Consider the following 22,701-nt stretch of genomic DNA (forward strand, 5'->3'; position numbering starts at 1 on the left):
AGTTAAGCCAAATCCCAGGCCCCTCATTCTGGAATTTCTGGCAATCTCAAACATATTATTTGGCAGCAAATTGTCTCGTCCTTTAAATAGCCTGAACACTGCTTCTAGGAGGTATAACAAGTACTGACTACTGCTGTCTAGTGTGAGGTAATTATAGTGGACATGAACACTTTTATAGCAATGATACCCTCAAGGACAATGCATTAAACCAGATTTACACCAGTTATTATTCAATTCAGGATAATATTTAAAAAGAGAGATCACAGCCTCATTTCTGCAAGATGGTTTTGACAATAAACCAAAAACACTGCAGTGTTTCCTGAGTTTGTTATTCTGTTTCTGCAGCAGCACTTGAGTTAGTTTTACTACATTTTGAAGAGGACTATTATGTTTGAACTCCCCCAGTGCTCTAAATAATATTTGGACACAAAAAGTGATCATGTGAATCAATACATAAATGTATCTTAACAAAACCATAACGTTGAAAAGGACATTTTTCCAACAGCATACCAATGAGATCTCTATGTGTATTCTTCAGGGTGGGTAAATTGGTGAAACATCAGGCCGTTCTCAAACAATCACTCACTACAAACTATCCCCTCTGGGCAACAACTCACCCTCTGGGCATGAGGACTACTGGTAGCATAGTTATGTCACTGGACTAGTAATCCAGAGGCCCAGGCTGATGCTCTGGGCACACAGGTTCAAATCCCACCAGGGCAGCTTGTGGAATTTACATACAATTAAAAAATCTGAAATTGAAAGCTCGGCAGTAATGGTGACCATGAAACTATCATTGATTGTTATAAAAAGCCATTCACTTAATGCCCTGTAGGGAATCTGCCATCCTCACCTGGTCTGGCCTACGTGTGACTCTAAATTGTCCTCTGAAACAGCCAAGCAAGCTACAGAGTTCAAGGGTAATCTGGGGCGAGCAACATTAGAATATGGCTGATGTGTACCTAACTCCATTTACCCGCCTTGGTTCCTTTACCCATATTCTTGTTACCCAATAAAATCTATCAAACTCAAATTTCCCATCAACCCCTACCTCACCTCACCCCACCCCCACCCCTGCCACCCACCCTCAGCCTCTCCCTTTTTGGGAGAGTGTTCCAGATTTCTACTATCCCTTGTGTGTGAAAAAGTGTTTCTTGATTTCACTCCCAAATGGCTTGCCTCTAATTTTAAGATTACTCTCAATAAATTACATACACTTGTACGTGTAAAAATGACATTATGAAACATTGGTATGAATGTGCCCTTTACTGGAAAATGGAATATCAGAAAAGAGCAGCTATTCTCAAAATTGAGAACATGAACAAAGAAAATGAGAAGTAGGTTTTTGAAAAGCAAAAGGACACAGTAAACTACCCCATAACACTGCTAACGCTCTCACCTGAGATACCTTCTGGCATGTTCGTTCTTGTGGCCGACCATGAGGTAATAACAGCCCACCGCAAACCAAGACACCTGTGGACAAATCACAACCATCAGTACCGAGAAAGTTAATGTTTAAAGTGAATCACACTGGAACTGAAACCTCCTTACTGAGAGAGTGGTGAGAATGTGGAACTCTCTACCTCAGGAAGAGGCTGAAGCAAATGACATACATATATTTAAGTGGAAGCTGGATAAACACATGAAGGGCAAAGGAATAAAAGGATATGCTGATAGGGTGAGATGAAGTAAGGTGAGAGGAGGCTCATGTGGAGCATAACACCAGCATGGACCAACTGGGCCAAATGGCCTGTTTCTGTGCTGTAAATCCAGAGGAGAAATTTGTTGGTGTAGTACAGACTTATAGTGATTCCCTGGGGACAAACAATGTCACTGGCAGCAGTCCGCACGGTGCTGTTCGATGATAACAAGGAAGAAAGCACATAGGCCGTGCAGATAGCAGCCCAGAGCACTGTCTGCACCCCAGAGAAATCAATGCAAGTGACTGGTCTCTCCATGTAACTGAAAAGGCATACATGATTTCACAAAAGCTCAATCAGTGGGAAGATGAGCCACAGGAGTTCACATGGTCCCCAGAATTGATCATTGGTCAGTGCTTGGGTGGTAACGGGCTCAACTGACCTCAATAGCTCTAGGTTAGGAAGGGAAATATCAACTGGGATATCCCCATCCTAATTACTGTCTAGTGGCAGGTATGGTGGAAATGCAAGTGTGCAGAAATCAAGTAACAGGGAGGATGTGGCCGAGGTTCCCTTTAATCGTAGCACAGCTTGTTTACTGCACTGCACAATAATGTCCCGCTTCCTGTGGGGCCACACACCCCTTAAAGGGAACACTGCAGCTCACTTCTGATGCCTCGTGTAGTCAAATAACTTGCTGACATTATCAAGGTACATATTTGAATGAATGGCCATTCTGAATGGAGCCCTTGGAATCCATTTCGCAGCAAATTAGCGGAGGGGGGCAGTGATGTGGTGGTATTGTCACTGGGCTGGTAATCCAGAGACCAGGGTAATGCTCTGGGTTTGAATCCTGCCACGGGAGATGGTTCTTGCCTGGTCTGGCCTACATGTGACTCTAGACCAGGCAATGTGGTTGACTCTTAAAATGTCCTCTGAACAAGGGAAATTAGGGGTGGGCAATAAATGCTGGCCTAGTCAGTGATGCCCACATCCCATCAACAAATAATAAAAAAAGAAATCAGCAGCTTCAGGAGAGGAGAAAACTGGTAAAAGAAATTATAAAAAGGAAATCATTAACAATGAGTCCAGCTACTTACTGGATTATTGGGATATAAATCCACCAACTTGTGCGCAAGGTAGAACAGTTCTGAAAATCAGAAAGAAAATGTAAATAAAAATTAAGTGTATGCAAATATTTTATTTTACAATCAGAAAAATCATCAGTGAGAAAATCACAGAAACAGAATCAGATCCAACAGAACATTCATGTCATTCTCAAGTAAAGCTGATAAAATATAGGAACTGCCACTGGCATTTAAAGAAGGAGAAAGAAGCAGAGAAGATGAAGGAGTTCCACTGAGAAGGGTAGAGGTGACTAAAGGCTCTTTTGCCAATGTTGAAACAGAGGGAAACTAGGACAGGGAGACACAGTCAGAACGAGGGAGAGGCAGAGGGATCATAAGCCTTAAGAAAGTTGCAGACGTGGGTGAAACTGGTGGGATTTGTAGGGAGGATTCTGAGTTCAATTGAAGTCAAATTAGGGAAAAAAAACAAATGTCAGAACAAAGGTTTAACTCAATTCTTACCATTTGCTTTGTTCAATTCCACCAATGTTCCAATGTGCACTGGAAGGAGAACTGCATGGTAGGGATCTTTATTCATCACCCTATCAAGTAACATACACCAAAGTTAAGGTTACATCTGTTCTTTTGACATTAACCCTGTGTACAAACAATTACTTTTTAAACAATTATGAATATTCTTCAGCTTCACTTAAACCAGTAGGTAGCACTCTCACCTCTGTGTCAAAAGGTTGTGGGTTCAAGTCCCACTCCAGCAACTTGAGCCCAGAATGCAGCTGGACAGTCCAGTGCAATACTGAGGAGGTGCTGCACTGTTAGAGGAGCTGTCTTTCGATTGGGACATTAAGCCAAAGCCCTGTCTGCTTTCTCAGGTGGACGTAAAAGATCCCATGCCACTGTTTTGAAGAGGAGCAGGGGCGTTCAATCTAGTATCCTGGCCAATATTTATCCCTCAACCAACATCACCAAAAGCAGATCACCTACTTATCAGCAGATGCTGTTTGTGGGATCTTTTTGTCCAAATTCGGCTGCCCTGTATCCTACATTACAACAGGAATGCATACATGTAACAGTGACTATACTTCAAAAGTGTTTAATTGGTTGTAAAGGATTTTATTCGTGACCTGCAAACTGTACTTACATCGAAGTGAGTTTGTAACAAGTCTTAAAATCACAGTTGTAGTAATTCCGCTCTGCAACAGACACCACAACATCCAGATTATCCTGCAGCCCGTCTATTGACTCAGGAATTACTGTCTCACTCGGTTTATTATACTGTTGGAACAAAAATAAGATGGTGACAATGTAAAAGCAAGGATGATATTTTGTATTACCCAAGGAATAGGAACCCAAGCTATTGAAAGACAGTACAGTTTACGAGAGAGGGAAACTGATATGAAACTACTGATACCTAGTTCTAAAGAAATATACTTTGAATATGTCCTCTCCAAACAGCCAATATGAATTATTGCATCTTCTGTCTACATTTCCACTATTTATAAATAGAAGCTGCTTATACAAACATGTTCTAGTTATTGCAAATACAGAGGTTGCAAACAGTCTGGTGCAACCCAACAAAGTACATCATGGAGGGGAATTGGTGGAGGGGGATTGGTGGAGAGGGTAAGGAATCTATGGTGGAGTCTGAAGCTTTGGCTTTCCCAACCTTGGGCTGGAGGAAACGGCAGTTCATCCAAGAACGGATGCTGCACAAGCATTTGAGACAGCACAGAGACAGGTGGGGAGGTGGTTGGCTGAGGGAGATGGCAGTGAAGTAGGGTAGGCATCAGCATATCTGTTGAACCTGGTGTATTTTCGCACTCACTCATCCACCCTGCCCTTACTGACCCACATTCTTCCTGGACCCTCGAGCTCCAGAATTCCCTCTTTAAATTTCGCCATCTCCCCCTTTCTCCTTTAAGACCCTCCTTGATCAAGATTTTGGATCCCCCAATATCTCCTCTTTGGCTCAACGCCATTTTTTTTTTGACGGATTGCATCTCTGTGAAGGCTTTCTAAGCAACTGCAAGTTGTTGTGCTGTAATTACATGCTCTTGCCAATGGAGGTACAGCTGCACCTCTACTGGCTGGATGATGTAATTACAGTGCCAAAAGTTTGTTCAGGCAGTTCCCTCAGTGGATGTTGACACAAGAATTTAGAATAGAAATATAAAAATACAGGCCGAATGTGCAACTTAAAAACATCCGAGTGCCCTGGTCTCATTATCCCCACACTTTCCATACTTCACCTGAAGAGGGGGTACTTACACGCAGCAAGATGAACAAATAGTTTATAAATATATCCTTGAAAAACAAATAATCAAACATGCAAATATTATTTTTCCACAAAAATCTGACTCATTAAAATAAATGGTGCATTTACCTTTTTCAATTTATTTTTGTACAGAAAGTACAACAAATCACGTTCTTCTTCAGTGCATTGTTTATTGAAAGGTAACGATTCAAGCAGTTCCTTTTCTGGAAAGAAAGTTTTAAATGTGATTATCAGCACCAGCATAGCCCTTGTCATTGCAACTGGCCGTTCTCATATTGCTTAATTGCTACGTCATAGGTTTCTTTCAGCTCTGCCCCTTCACTATTTAACTCAATGCACTGTTACACTTCAGTCAGCCAGGTGGTGAAGAATAGGATAAAAGCAAAAAACTGCGGATGCTGGAAACCCAAAACAAAAACAAAAATACCTGGAAAAACTCAGCAAGTCTGACAACATCTACGGAGAGGAACACAGTTAACGTTTCAAGTCCGTATGACTCTTCAACAGAAGTCTCTTCTGTTGAAGAGTCATACGGACTCAAAACGTTAACTGTATTCCTCTCCGTAGATGCTGTCAGAGCTGCTGAGTTTTTCCAGGTGAATAGGAGTCTAGTCTTTATTCACTTGCAAACTTTTCTTTAGAGAGACACACTCTGTAAATGGCGTACCTCCAACCAACAACCACTCTTTAATTTGATTTCTGTATCAATTACCTCAAAATTTGTCGATGCTAAATTTTTACCAAGATTCGAGCTTTAGCTAATCTGGTAAAAGCCTAAATTAAACAGGAATGTCTTAAGTGAGGTTCCTCTGCAGACAAATGGGACTTCAGCAGCAGAGAGCATTGGTTAGAGAAGTGGCCCCGCAGAGTCTCATGGGGATCAGAGCCTGTAGGGTCGGGAGTACGGGTTGGAGAATTGGCTGTATAAATGTTATAGTCCCAGCTCTGACATCCAAGCTCCCATCCAGCAAGTTCAGTACCACAGTCTTATGATTTACCTCTCATATTTGAGCACAACTGATCCTTAGAACATTTAGCCAATGAGTACAAGTACTTTAACAAAAACAGAATTACCTGGAAAAACTCAGCAGGTCTGGCAGCATCGGCGGAGAAAAGAGTTGATGTTTCGAGTCCTCCTGACCCTTCAACAGAACTAGGTGAATCCAAGGAAGGGGTGAAATATAAGCTTGTTTAAGGTCGGGGGGGTGGGGGGGAGAGAAATGGAGGGGGGTGGTGTGGTTGTAGGGACAAACAAGCAGTGATAGAAGCAGATCATCAAAAGATGTCACAGACAACAGAACAAAAGAACACATAGGTGTTGAAGTTGGTGATATTGTCTAAACGAATGTGCTAATTAAGAATGGATGGTAGGGCACTCAAAGTATAGCTCTAGTGGGGGTGGGGGGGAGCATAAAAGATTTCAAAATATTTAAAAATAATGGAAATAGGTGGGAAAAGAAAAATCTATATAATTTATTGGAAAAAACAAAAGGAAGGGGGAAGAAACAGAAAGGGGGTGGGGACCAGCATGGGCCCCAGCTATGCCTATCTCTTTATGGGGTATGTGGAACATTCCTTTTTCCAGTCCTACTCCAGCTCCCTTCCACAACTCTTTCTCCGGTACATTGATGATTACTTCGGTGCTGCTTCATGCTCTCGTCGGGACTTGGAAAAATTTATTAATTTTGCTTCCAATCTCCACCCCTCCATCATTTTCACGTGGTCCATCTCTGACACTTCCCTTCCCTTCCTTGACCTCTCTGTATCAATCTCTGGTGATAGACTGTCCACCAACATCCATTACAAACCCACCGACTCCCACAGCCACCTCGACTACAGCTCCTCACACCTCGCTTCCTGTAAGGACTCCATCCCATTCTCTCAGTTCCTTCGCCTCCGTCGCATCTGTTCCGATGATGCTACATTCGAAAACAGTTCCTCTGACATGTCCTCCTTCTTCCTTAACCGAGGTTTTCCACCCATGGTGGCTGACAGGGCCCTCAACTGTGTCCAGCCCATCTCCCGCGCATCCGCCCTCACGCCTTCTCCTCCCTCCCAGAAACATGATAGGGTCCCCCTTGTCCTCACTTATCACCCCACCAGCCTCCGCATTCAAAGGATCATCCTCCGCCATTTCCGCCAACTCCAGCATGATGCCACCACCAAACACATCTTCCATTCATCCCCCTGTCGGCATTCCGTTGGGATCGTTCCCTCCGGGACACCCTGGTCCACTCCTCCATCACCCCCTACTCCTCAACCCCCTCCTATGGCACAACCCCTTGCCCACGCAAAAGATGCAACACCTGCCCCTTCACTTCCTCTCTCCTCACCGTCCAAGGACCCAAACACTCCTTTCAAGTGAAGCAGCATTTCACTTGCATTTCCCCCAACTTAGTCTACTGCATTCGTTGCTCCCAATGTGGTCTCCTCTACATTGGAGAGACCAAACGTAAACTGGGCGACTGCTTTGCAGAACACCTGCGGTCTGTCCGCAAGAATGACCCAGAACTCCCTGTCGCTTGCCATTTTAACACTCCACCCTGCTCTCTTGCCCACATGTCTGTCCTTGGCTTGCTGCATTGTTCCAGTGAAGCCCAACGCAAACTGGAGGAACCGCACCTCATCTTCCGACTAGGCACTTTACAGCCTTCCGGACTGAATATTGGATTCAACAACTTTAGGTCTTGAACTCCCTCCTCCATCCCCACCCCCTTTCTGTTTCTTCCCCCTTCCTTTTGTTTTTTCCAATAAATTATATAGATATTTCTTTTCCCACCTATTTCCATTAATTTTAAATATTTTGAAATCTTTTATGCTCCCCCCACCCCCACTAGAGCTATACTTTGAGTGCCCTACCATCCATTATTAACTAGCACATTCATTTAGATAATATCACCAACTTCAACACCTATGTGTTCTTTTGTTCTGTTGTCTGTGACATCTTTTGATGATCTGCTTCTACCCCCAGTGCTTGTTTGTCCCTACAACCACAACACCCCCCTCCATTCTTCTCCCCCCCCCCTTCCCCCCACCACCCCCACCCCCAACCCACCCACCCCTTCAACCAGCTTATATTTCACCCCTTCCTTGGATTCACCTAGTTCTGTTGAAGGGTCATGAGGACTCGAAACGTCAACTCTTTTCTTCTCCGCCGATGCTGCCAGACCTGCTGAGTTTTTCCAGGTAATTCTGTTTTTGTTTTGGATTTCCAGCATCTGCAGTTGTTTTGTTTTTAGTACAAGTAATTTGTTTTGTGGCTAAATCTTCAATCCATTAACGTGCCTCGAATCATTTCAGCTACCTGGTTATCCTCATTTTAATTTTGCACTGGAAGATATGCACCATAGCCACTAAAGGTCAACTGACCACCATTCTTTCTCCTAGAAAAGCAGGAACAGGCCATTCAGCCTTTTGAGCCTGTCTCACCATTCAACTGATAGATTCATTTAAAGGGAAACCAGATAAACACACAAAGGAGAAAGAATCAGATATACTGATGGGATTAAATGAAGGGACGAGGCTCATGTGGAGCATAGACAGACCACTTGGACTAAATGGCTTGTTTCTGTGCTTTAAACACTTGGTAATTAGATCGTGGCCAATCCTGTTGGCGTTTTGTCTGTGACGAGATTAGCTGAAAAGTTTCTCTTAGTAACTCTACAGCACGGGGAATGAAACTGAGAAAGGCCCTTGAAACATGAAATCTGAAGGACAGGCTCTGAGCCTGATCAAGATGTAGAATTTATTACAAACGTCTGAATGGACCAAACCTCCCATAAATTTGATATCTGACCACAGCAAGTTTCAGAAGCCAAAGCAAACAGCAGCAAAGTAACAAGTAGCTCATACCTTCCTGTGCTGTCAGCATGTGGTGTGACGTCAATAGATCAAATGCTTCAAAGCAACACACATCAAGCTTCAGTGCTTCCCTGTAGCTATTCGTGGCCAGGGGTCGGTTATCCATAGCATCATAGATCTTTCCTCGCAAAAGGCAAATAGAGCTCTTGATCTAACAGGAAACATTTCAGGAGGTTAAAATGCAATCAATATCGTTCAACAAATGTCAATGAACGCACATCAAACCAAATCACCCGCACATCAGGTGCTTTGCACTATTAATAGCAGAATTTATTTTTAAATTACAATTGGTACAATATAAATTCACAAGTATTTCAAAATACTGAAACATGCCAATAAACTAACCACCATCCCTTCTCCTAGAAGGATAGGAACCATTCAGCCCCTTGAGTCTGTTCTGTCATTCAATTAGAACATGGTTTCGATGCTTCAACTCCACTTAGTTGCCTAACTAGTCCTGAAAGCTCCAACTGCCACCCCCACACCCACACCACCCCCCACCCCACCAAACATCCACAGCCTTTTGGGGGGGACAGAATTCCGAATTGATTCTACCCTTTGTGGGAACAAGTGTTTCCTGATTTTGCTCCAAAATGGACTCACCCTAATTACCCCCACCAGTGAAAGTGGGTGGATGTGATGTTTTGGCCCATCAGTCTGTTGGTAAATATCTCTCAAAAACAAATAGATGGGTTTCAATGAAACTTGGTTCACAGATGGTGTATGGTTCAAGAAAGAACTGATTAGTTTTGCTGTAAATGAAGACCTGAATCCTGGAACTTTTTTTTTTGAAAAAAGGATCCTTTAACATTGGGAGATAGGAAGAATTGACTCTTTTTGTGCGACGTTTGATTTCGAATGTCATCAATGGTCTCAGCACCTGTGGTGCAATTTGTCACGGCTGTCAAAACGTGAGCAGAGTTTTCAGAACAAGTTGTTGGATATGGATTGGTCTGAGGCCTGCCCATTTAAGATGGAACCTCTTAATACTGCAGGAACTCACCAAGGCCCCTTAGACAGCACCTTTCAAATCCATCTAGAAGGACATAGGCAGCGGGTACATGGGAACACCACCATCTGGGAGTTCCCCTCCAAGTCACTCACCATCCTGACTTGGAAATATATCACCGTTCCTTCACTGTCGCGGGGTCAAAATCCTGGAACTCCCTCCCTAACAGCACTGTGGGTGTATGCACACCACAGGGACTACAGCAGTTCAGGAAGGCAGCTCACCACCACCCTCAAGGATATTAAGGATGGGGAATAAATGTTGGCCCAGCCAGCGAAGCCCACATCCCAAGAATGAATAAAAATAGTAAAAATAAAAAGATTTATTTTTTCAGCTTTGTAGTTAGAGAATCAACCATGCAGGGAAAAAGCACTGTGTAATTGTAGCTGAGTTACACAGTGTGGTGGAGATATGTGCTCTATTGAGTGCCTTCTTCACTTGTTTTAAGACTGTGTCCCCTCTTGTATGCACTGACTAATATATTTACCTGAGAAACTATTAAGATACTCTCTTGTATCAAATTATTCAGGTCATCAGTTGAGTTGCCATGTTATATGTTGGGAACCATTAATGGAAGATCAGTACATTTCTTGAGCTTACAAGAGGAATTTTGTATAACTTAACTCGGGAGTCATGTTAAAGCTGCAACTTAGCAAGAATATATTAAATGTCAGAGATCAACTGTTCTCCCCCCGCCCCCCCCACCGGTGCCCAATGCAGTATTTTCATTAATTATCAAAAACTTAAAAATAGTTGGTATCTGCTCATCGCAAATATTTGAATTTCACATTTGAAATTCCATTTTGACCTTGTTTCCTCCATTCCTCCTTTCCTATTTCTGCAGTTACTTGTTGCTTTACCCAAGATGAATGAATTAGGACCACGTAGTTGGGGGAGTTTTCAAAGAACCATCAGGATAGATGGTCACTAATTCAAAGTCCAAGCAGGTTAACAGAAGGAAACAGAAGGAAGTGAATGAGGTGACTGTGACATGGCAAGGAATCAATGATAGGATTCCACTGCTAGATCCATCACCTTTAGTTTGTTGATGTCTGTTCATACATGTATGACATCATTATGGCAAAACTCAGATAGCCATGTGGTGATGGATAGAACACTGCAGTCTTACACACGCACTATATATGTTTATGTACACACACATGGCACCCCAATTAATGCCCTCCACCTAGACTAACACCCAATTGACATACAATTAACAATATGCTTGTCAACACAAATGATACAAACACCAATGGCTCCAGCAGTGACTTCAGTGCCGTCCCACTAGTGACTCCTTGAAAAGTTGACACCACTCCATTCACAATCCATTCAACATTTGGGGTTGGGGCCAGAAACAGAACTATCTACAGTTGTAGACACTAAACTGGAGTTTGGAGGGAGAGGGGAGGTGAGAATAAAATTAAAGTGAACGGACGAATCAAATAGAAATAGGCGTGAATAGATGGAAGCTGTGCTGGTGAGTGGAAACTGGCACTAACTGTGGACAAATGTAAGATAATGGGAATGGTAATATCACCCAGGCGGCTGTCGGACAACATACATGGATCTGGAGGTGTTGGTTGAGAGCTCACTGATAGCGACAGAGTGCAGCAGCAGTCAAGAAAGCTAACCAAATTTTCAGATCTATAAATCAGGGATAAAGCACAATGAACCTGCCAAAGGCACTGGTACATCCATACAATGAGTAGTGTGTGCACCTACTTCCAGTAGGGAATCACTGGGCAGGGCAGGAATGCTGGCCAATTTTTCCCCTTGCTAACCCAAAGGTGTTGAAGCCAGCAGCTGCCCCATGGTTGAATGCAGCTAATTCACCACAGAGTAGAGGTCAACCCTGAAACACTCACAGCCTGAGAGCTCAACAGAATCAGATAAAATCACAGAACAACTAGGAGAGTGTGCACACTTTAGTCAGGAGGGACAATAAAGACAAAGACAAGCGGTTATAGTCTCCCTATTGAACAGCAGAGACTGTGGTAGGAACTGTGACTCACTGCAGCCGGAGACAATCCCCAGTCAATAGATGCTTCTTTGATTTTGTTGTCAACTTTGGCATTCTTCTCCACTATTATCTTGTTGATCGGTTCTTGCATATCCAGAATGTCAAGGGCTTGCTGATATTCCTTGGCTGCATACTTTTTGTGACACAAAAATAAAAGGAAATAAAAGATTTAAATTCAGCTTCAGTCATCAAGGGTAGATAGTGTGATCCAGGGATATGCTAGTAAGCTATTTAAATTCTACATTGATGGAGGTCCCATCTTTTGGAAGAGACATTAAATCTGGGGCTCCTGTCACTTGTTCTCTGGAGTGGGACTTGAACCCACAACCTACTCACTCTGAGGCAAGAGTTATCCATTGAGTAAATACTCAAACATCCTGCCTATTGTTCAATCAGCTGATGCTTTAATTACTGAAAATCCACGCAAAAGGGAATTATTAATCCTTTGCCAAAGTGTAAACAGAAGCTCAGGCAACAACTTTATATAAAAGCATCTTCTGTGTCAGGATTAGCTCAGTTGCTTTATTGCCAAAATATTTATATGAGGTGATAAATATCCAGGTACAAGGTGCTGGGGAAAAGGTATGTACAGATCGAAAAGTCAGTCCAACTTGGCCCAACTGCTCAAAAGTGCCAGCAGATGGAGCTAATTTGCTGAAAGCTGTTGGATGGCTTTTTGCTCACAGCTGGATTTCACTCCAGTGCTGCACCTGATCACTCACTGGGGCCACCCAGCAGTGTAAAGGACATGGGCTCCAAGCACTCAACAATCAGAATTGTGTTTGTTCATGCAACAGACAGAAAAATTAATTTGGAATTTCCCATCCATGCCCAATTTATGATTATATTGTGCCTTTGATAAAATGAAAGCCCCCCGCAAGGTGCTTCACAGGAGCGTTACAAAACAAAGAATGACACTGAACCATGCAAGGAGATGTTAGTTCAGGTGACCAAAAGCTTAGTCAAAGGGGTAGATCTTAAGGAGCGCCTTAAAGAAAGAAAGTGAGCTACAGAGGCGGAGGATGTAAGGAGGGAATTCTAGAGCTTGAGCTCAGGCAGCTGAAGGCACAGCCACCAATGGTGGAAAGATTACAATTGGGGCTTCTCAAGTGACCAGAATTGGAGGGTAGGTATCTCAAAGGGGTCTGGGACTGGAGGAGATTACACAGACAGAGAGGGGCAAGGTCATGGAGGAATTTGAAAATAAGGATGAGAATTTTAAAATCAAGACATTGCTTGGCCAGGAGCCAGCGTAGGTCAGTGAGCAGGCAGCAGAGTTTTGGATGGCCTCAAGTTTATGAGGGTAGAATATGGGAGACCAGCCAGGGGTGCGTTGGAATAGTCGAGTCTGGAGGTAACAAAGGCATGGATGAGAATTTAGCACCAGATGTTACGATGGGCAACGTTACGGAGGTGGAATTGGTGATGATTCACGATATGGGTATATTATTGACAAGGTCAAGAATTTATCGCCCATCCCTAGCTGCCCTTGAATACACCTGAATGGCTTGCTAGGCCTTAGAGGGCAGTTAAGTGTCAACCATATTGCTGTGGATCTGGTGTCACATATTGGCCAGACCGGGTAAGGTTTCCTTCCCGAAAGGACATTAACGACCCAGCTAGGGTTTTACACAAACTGGTAGTTACAAGATCACCATTACTGAAATTCATTCTTTTTTTTGGAGATTTTATTTTAATTTGAATTTAAATTCTCCAGCTGCTGTAGCAGGATTTGAACTGACGCCTCCAGGTGATTAGTCCAGGCCTCTCATAACATGAACACTATGCTATGTCTTATTCCTAGTTTCCAATAACCTGGGCCATAGGATTGCCAATTTTTAGTTTGACATATTCCTGGAGGTCTGATCAAAAGTTGCCTAATGTTTATGAGTTTACCTCAGTTGAGTGTCCCAATATCAACAATAACCCAAACAAAATATTTGCCTTTTTGTTTTATAGTGAGATAAATAAGAACACAATAGAATTGAAAGATTTAAGGATCAGTGAAAAAGCAGAGCCCACTTTTTGTTAGCAGCAGTGCTGAAAGAAATAAAAACAAAACTGCGGATGCTGGAAATCCAAAACTAAAATAGAATTACTTGGAAAAACTCAGCAGGTCTGGCAGCATCGGTGGAGAAGAAAAGAGTTGACGTTTCGAGTCCTCATGACCCTTCAACAGAACTGAAAGAAATACTTGTTTTGTCAAAGTTTTTCATCTTGCACTCATCAGGACAATTCGCTAGAAAATACCAGTGCCGGGGAAACACCATATTTCTTCCCGTTTGATTTGGGATGAAGGCACACCAAAAATGAAACTATGCGCAAGAGCAAACTCCAAGCTTTCAGAGAGTACAAGGCCAGAGAAATTTGTTACGTGTATAGTGGCGCCATTAGCTACGTTGCCAAACCGCTTCTGCTTAACTGAGTTTATGATGCTGTGTGCTTTCAACGGGTACTGTTTATGGTGCCGTCATCTATTGAAGCACAGAGCTACTAATTTATGCCATGCCCTAAACTATACTTAGTCTGAGGCGTGGAAATTTCTTTCATTTTTCAATTTGATCCTTTTATGCCACTCTAATGCTTCAATAGATGACCGGACCATAAACAGTACCCGTTTGAAACACGTCTGCACCACAAATTCACTTAAGCAGAAGCGGTTTGGCAACGTAGCTAATGGCGCCATTAAACACGTAACAAATTTCTCTGGCCTTGTACTCTCTGAAAGCTTGGAGTTTGCTCTTGCGCATAGTTTCACTTTTGGTGTGCCTTCATCCCAAATCAAACGGGAAGAAATATGTTGTTTCCCCGACACTGGTATTTTCTTGTGAATTGTCCTGATGAGTACAAGAGGAAAAGCTTCGACAGAAAACCTCTCTTCTTTTTTTCAGCGATATTCAAGTTCTTTATCACAAACGACTATTTGTTAGGAACAGTTAAACAAGGCATTAAAATTTACTTTACTCACATGACACTGGGCAGCAAAGTACCGACAGGCTCCATAGATCTGTGGGCAGTAGGCAAAACAATAGACATTTACAGCACCAGGTAACACAGAATATTCTGCTCAATGTTGTGAATGGTTATTAAAGCCGTTCAGTAAAAAGGCAGCCAGTTCACAGTTATAGCCATTAGCCAACAGGTCTCACTGAACCCCTTCTTTCACACGGGGGGTTCCAATCTTCACTCTTGAAGAACTTGCTTTGGAATCGTCTCCCAAACAACGCTTTCTCTCAGACGCCTTCCGTAAGGGTCCACTTCCAGACTTTCAAGCTCTCCTGGATTGCCACATGCATTCAAGCTTCCTTCCACACACACTCTCTCACTGACTTAGCCAGGTAAACAAAACACCACTGCTTCACGTGCCCATAGTAACAGGCCTTCAGCTGCCTCTTTGGATCTCCTGGTTTCTCACAAGCTGTTTCTCCTTCAAGTCTGCGTCCTGTAGTTTTCGTCCCCTTAAGCATGGAGCCTTCATCTCTGCTCCTTACTTACACTTCCACAGAACAGGACCTTATCCAGAATCCTCTTCCCTTTGACTAGAAGGTCTGCTTGGGACTTTTTCTGGTTCTACTCTCCTGGATTTGCTTCTGCAGTTTCCTCTCCTGTCCAGCCTCCCTGGAATCCTGGCTTAAGCTTTAGTTTGGGCTTGGTTATCTGTCACTCTGCTGTGCTGCTTCCAACTGAACTGAAACTACTTTTCTGTTTCTGTGGGGCCTCCAGTTGCTGGGTTTTTTTCTACTTTGTTTGTTTTAACTTCGCTTCAAGAATCATAAAATATTCCCTAAAATGCACGCATCTTTTAAAGTGAAGCTAAAACTCAACTTCTCCTTTTCTTAACACACAAATACAAATTAAACTCAAACTTAAAGATATACCTTATTCCTAACACACCAAAATACACATATAACTTACTTAATTATCTCTATTTCCTAACAGAAGTGAATAGTATAGATACATTTAAGGGGAAGCTGGATAAACCTATGAGGGAGAAAGGAATAGAAGGGAATGCTGCTAAAGTTAGAGGGAGAGGGTCATGCAAAGCATAAACACCAACATGGACCGGATGGAGTGAATGGCCTGCTCTGTGCAATAAACTCTATACTATTCCTTTATAGTTCATGCAGGCAAAATGAAAGCAGCAAGTTCTGCAGGAAAGAAGTAGACTGTCACACAATCTGAAGTTACCCAAATAATTATGAGTATTGCAAGACTTACAGTTTGAGAGTCACAGATTACCCAAAATAGGCGGTCAAGAATTCAGAAGTGATTTTAAGGTAGTTTATTAAGAAGCAACACTTTAGAACAAAGAACAAAGAAAAGTACAGCACAGGAACCGGCCCTTCGGCCCTCCAAACCTGCGCCGATCATATTGCCCGGCAACTAAAACATTTTGCACTTCCGGGGTCCGTATCCCTCTATTCCCATCCTATTCATGTATTTGTCAAGCTGCATCTTAAACACCACTATCGTACCTGCTTCCACCACCTCCTCTGGCAGCGATCTGATACATAATCTAAATGGGCAGAAAAGACATACAACGCCAAATGACCCATAAAAGGTGAGAACGGTTGACTGGTCCGATCAGAAAAACTGATGGGGGAGAGGAGGGGGGGCTGCTGATCTCCATGGTTGGTGGGGACAGTCTCCTCAGAATGGTTTGCTGGTCCTGGATCAGACAAATGGACAGATGAAGCTGATATCTGGAGCTGGAAGTGGCAGTCTCTTCTATAGTCAGTCTTCTCGAGCTAGCTAGAGTGTTAGGCTGAAACCAGCGTAGATCATTTTGAAAAGCTCGCCTCTGTCCGAAGTCTTCTTGAGCTAACCAAGATGTTAGGCTGGAGCCAGCATTGGTCAACCTCGAGAAGCTCTCTCCTGTCCAAGGTGATTTTTCCGTCTGGAGAGCTTCTTTCCATTTAAATACCTTATTTCTAGGCTTATGTCATTTATTCAATTGTCCATTGGCAAGGGCCAGATATTCAAGGTGGCTTTGCCTGTTTGTTCATTTTTTAAAAATACATACTCAAAATATCTATTTTTTCCATGACATTATTTTTTATAGTTACTTTTTATTTTTCTTCCTATTTTAGTCAGAAGCTGATGAAGTCATCTTGTGGCTCATCGCTTGCTAGGATGTTCTGTTTAACCTTCAGTCAGTTGGTTTACATATGGATCATGAGGTCACCTCCTCTCCCTCCCCCCTGCCCCACCCATCTTATCAGGGTTAACAATGTCTTGTTTCAGAGCCTGTGCAAGAGACAGGTCCTTTTCAGAGGTAATGGCCTTCACTGTTTTGTGTTTGTCAGCCAGGAAGCTGCTATGGGAGCTTTATTTATGAGAGTGCTATTCCTATAATATTCAATAAATTTCTTAGGATTTAATGAAGTTATTATACAGCATGGACAAAGGGAAGGAAATCATACCTTATCAAGTTTGCGAGATCGAATAGCGTGGGCAGCCCTGTGGTACTGGGCTGTGAGGTAAAGGCACTGGGATAGCCAGTAGATATCCTGGGGCTCCTCTACAACACAAAACAAAATCACAACATTTAATATGTCAACATTGCAATTGGGCACAAATATGCAGCCTGTCTTACAGGGAGAGACAGGACACAGAGCAGTTCCTGGGGGGTGGTGGTGTAAATTCAGTGCTCATAGTAGAGGCTCACATGAAGGAAGTATGGGTTGCAGAGTGATTGCTAATGTGTTGCAGCCTGATCTCAGAGCACACAGCTCCCTGCTAATGGTACATCCTGCCAAGGTCATTGGGTTTTTGTCATTAAAAATGGTTCCTATTTATAATACACTAAGACTCTTTGAAGATTTATTAGTTCCAGAATCCATGGCGCTTAGAATTGATTTCTTTGAGGCTCGTATAATAGATTAAATGGACCAACATAACATCCGCGCAATGCCCAGCCAATCCATTTGAGTGCTTAACTGCAAACATTCTTCCCATTTTGCAATTAAACAAAAAAAGGTCAAGACTTGCATTTATATATCGCCTTTCACGACCAAACATCTCAAAGTGCCTTACAGCCAATGAAGTACATTTTGAAGGTCGTCCCTGTGGTAACGCAGGAATCATGGTAGCTCACATTATCACACATGTTTATGTGAGTATGATGTTTTATGTTGACGGAGATAAATATTGGCCAGAACCAAAGGGTTAATGTTTTTCAAAATTGTCCTTTGGAACATTTGACTTCCACCAGAGCAGGTCGACAGGGCTTTGGTTTAACGTCTCATTTGAAAGACGGCACCTCCAACAGTGCAGCACTCCCTCAGTATCAGACTTGATTTTTGTGTTCAAGCCTGAAATGGGATTGAACCCAGAACCTTGAGATTCAGGGGCAAGGCTGAACATATGAAATAGGAACAGAAGGCCACATGGGTCTCGTGAGCCTGCTCTGCCATTCAGTATGATCATGGTTAATCTTTGGCTTTGACTCCACTTTCCTACCTGCCCGCTCCCCATATCCCTTAAATCCAAGAGATCAAAAATCTGTCCAACCCAACCTTAAATGTATTCAACAATGGAGCATCCACAACCCTCTGGGAAAAGGAATTCCAAAGGTTCACAACCCTTTCAGTGAAGAAGTTTCTCATTTCAGTGCTAAATGATCAACTCCTTACTCTGAGATTTGGCCACCATATTTTAGATTCCCTAGCCAGGCTGGAACAACCTCTTGGTGTCTACACTGTCAAGGCCCTTCAGAAAGCTACCAACTGAGCCACAGCTGATACCTAATCTCACATAGATTAGAGGTCCAAGCATGCTGCAGCAGTTAGATCACCAAAAGCATCACAACTTGAAAAACACAGGATTAAAAACAGAAGAAAAATAAAAATATATATTTTTTTAAAATGAGAAAAAAAGATATTTTGAGCATTATTTAAAAAAAATGAACAAACAGACGAAGCCATTTGTATAGAGCAGTTTAACGGGGAACTGATTATCAGATATCACAGAGCTCAGGGAAATTTCCGCCACTTGACATCAGATTTGTATTTTAAGTTTCCGGCTCTCATATCACTCCAACACTGTGTGCAGTTCCGGTCAGCTCATTACAGAAAGAAAGTAATTGTAAGTTAGAGTGGATGCAGAGGAGATTTACGAGGATGTTGCCAGGACTGGAAAACTGCAGTAATGGGGAAAGATTGGAGAGGCTGGGGCTGTTCTCCTTGGAACAGAGGAAGATCTGATCGAGATGTACAAAATTGTGAGGGGCTTGGATAGAGTGAATGGGAAAGGCCTATTTATCTTCACAGGGAGGTCAGTGACCAGGGGCCATAGATTTAAAGTGATTGGTAGGAGGATTAGAGGAGAGGTGAGGAATCCTTTTCACCCTGAGGGTTGTGGGGGGTCTGGAACTCACTGCCTGAAAGGGTAGTAGAGACAGAAACCCTCAACTAATTTAAAAGGCACGTTGATATGCACCTCCAGTGCAGTAACGTGCAGGGCTACGGAACAAATGCTAGAAAGTGGGATTAGGCTGGGTGGCTCACTTTTTGGCTGGGCAGACATGATGGGCCAAATGGTCTCTTTGTGCCATAAACTTTCTATAATTTTATCACGATCCTAAACGAGTTCATAAGTTACAGTGACTTCAGACAACTAAAAGAAATGGTTTGGATACAATAACAAATTGAAAACCCAAAACGTTAAATCTTATTTCTGCTCTCTCTCTTCTTTTCGTGCAATCGTTTTTGGTTTTAACTCTTTCTTGATTTCAAACTAATATAACTCAGTTGACACTTACTCCATTACTGACAGACATTCACAGAAATGTTAGGAGAACAGTAAATATATCTCTCACCTCTCTGAAACTGAGATACCCAGAGCACAAATGTACAGGGCACAGATTCAAGCTCACCAGTTAATGCATTATCCTCCTAAAAATTGTAAGAGGACAACGGGAAGGGACAGAGGGTCAGACAGGGCACAGCCCCGACCAGCCAGTGGATCAACGCAAGATGACCAAAAGGGACACCGTCACTGCAATCAGTGGAAGAGAGAACCTCCAGTGAGGCAGAAGAACAGCCACTGGTCATCCTCACAAGCTACTCATGTCAAGTTCATTGTTCATGAAAGCTTCCAACTTGAACATTAAATAATAAAAATGAGCTCACCATGTGAGAGTGAAGCAACTTTGTCTGCCCAGAAGAGAGCACTCTGATACTGTTGCTGTGAGGAAACAAAAGGAAAAGCATCATTACTCTAGTCACAGATAGAATAAAATCAGTCTCAACCGTGGCTCAATGGGTCCAACGTGGGTGGAGATGGTGGTTTGAAGACCCGCTCAACCGATTGGAGAATATCCAGGCCGGCACTCCCAGTGTAGGGCCACACTGTAAGAGATTGAGTACTGAAGGAGTGCTGCACTGTCGGAGGGTCAGTACTGAGGGAGCGCTGCACTGTCGGAGGGTCAGTGCTGAGGGAGCGCTGCACTGTTGGAGGGTCAGTGCTGAGGGAGCGCTGCACTGTCAGAGGGTCAGCACTGAGGGAGTGCTGCACTGTCAGAGGGTCAGTGCTGAGGGAGTGCTGCACTGTCGGAGGGTCAGTGCTGAGGGAGTGCTGCACTGTCAGAGGGTCAGCACTGAGGGAGTGCTGCACTGTCAGAGGGTCAGTGCTGAGGGAGTGCTGCACTGTCAGAGGGTCAGCACTGAGGGAGTGCTGCACTGTCAGAGGGTCAGTACTGAGGGAGTGCTGCACTGTCAGAGGGTCAGTGCTGAGGGAGTGCTGCACTGTCAGAGGGTCAGTGCTGAGGGAGTGCTGCACTGTCAGAGGGTCAGCACTGAGGGAGTGCTGCACTGTCAGAGGGTCAGTGCTGAGGGAGCGCTGCACGGTCGGATTTCCGGGGCTCTATGTCGGACACGATCCCCTCCCCCAGGTTTGGGCCCCGGGCTCTCGCTCCCCTTCACCTGGTCCAGGTAGAGTCGGACCCGCCGCCGCAGCCGCTCCCGATCCGGTTTCTGTTTCTGACTCATTGTCACCGCTTCTCCCCGCGCCCGGCCGCCACTTCCGGTTGGACGCTTCCGGTCCCCACCGTCCGGCTGACAATCCCTTCCCCCCGGAACCCCGCCGCCCCGACTAATGGTTCCCCCCCCCGCTGTCCCCCTGCAGCCACATCCTTGGGGTCTCCCCCTGCTTGTGCAGCCCTCAGGTCGGATTGGCAACCTTCAAATGTTGGGTAGAAACAGACCTGACTTCATGATTGGCAACAGGAATCATCCCTGCATTTCCACCAGCAATAAAACTGAAATAAAATCTAAAGATGCCTGGAAACACTCAGCAGGTCTGGCAGCATTTCCCTGAAACAAGTCCAAATTAACACCATTGCTGCCGGTTAGTTAGGGCTGCCTCAGGTCAATGGGACCTGAACTGGAGATTTTAGCGAGTTAAATGAAATTGTTCCTTCTGTTACTGTTCTGTGATTGGAGGAGATATGCGTGGAGCATAAGCCTCAAGGTGAACTTCTTATCCGCACCATTGCTAAGACTACCCACTTCCATCTCCATAACATTGCCCCACTCTGCCCCTGTCTCAGCTCATCTGCTGCTGAAACCCTCATTCATGCCTTTATGACCTCTAGACTTGACTATTCCAACCCACTCTGGGCCGGTCTCCTACGTTCCGCCCTCCTGTAAACTTGAGGTCACCCAAAACACTGCTACCCGTGTGTTAACTTGCAGCAAGTCTGGTTCCTTCATCGACCCCGTGCTTGCTGGCCTCCATTGGCTCCTATTTAAACAACATCTTGATTTTAAAATTCTCATCCTTGTTCTCAAATCCCTCCATGGTCTTGCCCTTCCCTATCTCTGTATTCTCCTCCAGCCCCACGGCCTCTTTCAATTCTGGCCTCTTGAACACTCCTGATTTCAATTGCTCCACCATTGATGGCGGTGTCTTCAGCTGTCTGGGCGCCTAAGGTCTGGAATTCCCTCCATAACCGTCTCCCCTCTTTGCCTCACTTTCCTCCTTTTAAGTGTTCCATAAAACCTACCTCGTCGACCAATTAGTCACCTGACCTAACATCTGCTTATGTGGTTCTGTATCATATTTTGTTTTATAATCCTTCAGTTAAGCGTCTTGGAATGTTAAAGGCAACAATATAAGTTGTTGTTCTATTTGGGTCAAATGACCTGCTTCTGTGCTGTAAATCCTATGTAGACTGCAACGAATTCCTAGGGTGCTCAGGTTTAGTTGACTCGATTACTACATTTAATTAGTGGCTGTAACTCGTAATGAATGACTACAACATCGAATTAGTGTTTGTCACTTTTAATGAGTGATCATTACTCTAGGGTCAGCTGTGGTTTGTGGGTAGTATTCTCCCATCAGTCAGAAAGTTATGGTTACAAGCTCGACTTCAGCAGGAGAGTGTAGGATGGTGCTATGGAGCAGAACGGAGGCACGCACTGTTTTTCAGATGAGACATTAAACCCAGGCTCCCACTGCTCTTTCAGGATCCACTGGCATCATTAAAGAAGGATGGGGGAGTTCATCCAGGGGGGGGGCACTGTGGTGAAGTGAGGCACCCTTTTCCTTTAAGAGAATGCAAGTGTACTGATTATGTGACAGCACAGATGAATCACTGTACAGTGCAGGCAACTGGGAACTGTAAGTCTAGTTCTGGAAGTATCTGAGTGAGCACATATGACCTGGTGCTCTGCCCTATGTCTCAATAAACCATCACTGTTTACACCAGTGTCTCCCCTTTATTGGTTGCAAGCAGCAACTGAGGAGAATTTAGGAGCTAGTGTGCAGTTAGAGCTCAGTTGGACAATGAACTCATTTACCCAAGACAT

At 43.8% G+C, this 22,701-nt stretch overlaps 1 protein-coding gene across 1 annotated transcript in view; it reads right to left on the reverse strand.

Annotated features, from left to right (window-relative positions):
• The window catches only part of cdc16 (cell division cycle 16 homolog (S. cerevisiae)), a 44,020-nt gene extending 23,079 nt beyond the window's left edge, over positions 1-20,941 (reverse strand). Inside the window, exons 1-11 of the mRNA XM_041198487.1 lie at positions 20,815-20,941; positions 20,023-20,077; positions 17,314-17,411; positions 14,859-14,897; positions 11,883-12,023; positions 8,853-9,012; positions 5,109-5,203; positions 3,867-4,000; positions 3,230-3,309; positions 2,741-2,790; positions 1,400-1,473 (exon numbers count right to left, since the gene is read on the reverse strand). Of these exons, the coding sequence (XP_041054421.1) occupies positions 1,400-1,473; positions 2,741-2,790; positions 3,230-3,309; positions 3,867-4,000; positions 5,109-5,203; positions 8,853-9,012; positions 11,883-12,023; positions 14,859-14,897; positions 17,314-17,411; positions 20,023-20,077; positions 20,815-20,880 (992 nt within the window). The 5' untranslated portion in view covers positions 20,881-20,941. The remainder of the gene's footprint in view (positions 1-1,399; positions 1,474-2,740; positions 2,791-3,229; positions 3,310-3,866; positions 4,001-5,108; positions 5,204-8,852; positions 9,013-11,882; positions 12,024-14,858; positions 14,898-17,313; positions 17,412-20,022; positions 20,078-20,814) is intronic.
• Between the last annotated feature and the right edge of the window lie 1,760 nt (positions 20,942-22,701).

Source organism: Carcharodon carcharias, chromosome 11, assembly GCF_017639515.1.
Source record: "Carcharodon carcharias isolate sCarCar2 chromosome 11, sCarCar2.pri, whole genome shotgun sequence".
NCBI lineage: Eukaryota > Metazoa > Chordata > Chondrichthyes > Lamniformes > Lamnidae > Carcharodon > Carcharodon carcharias.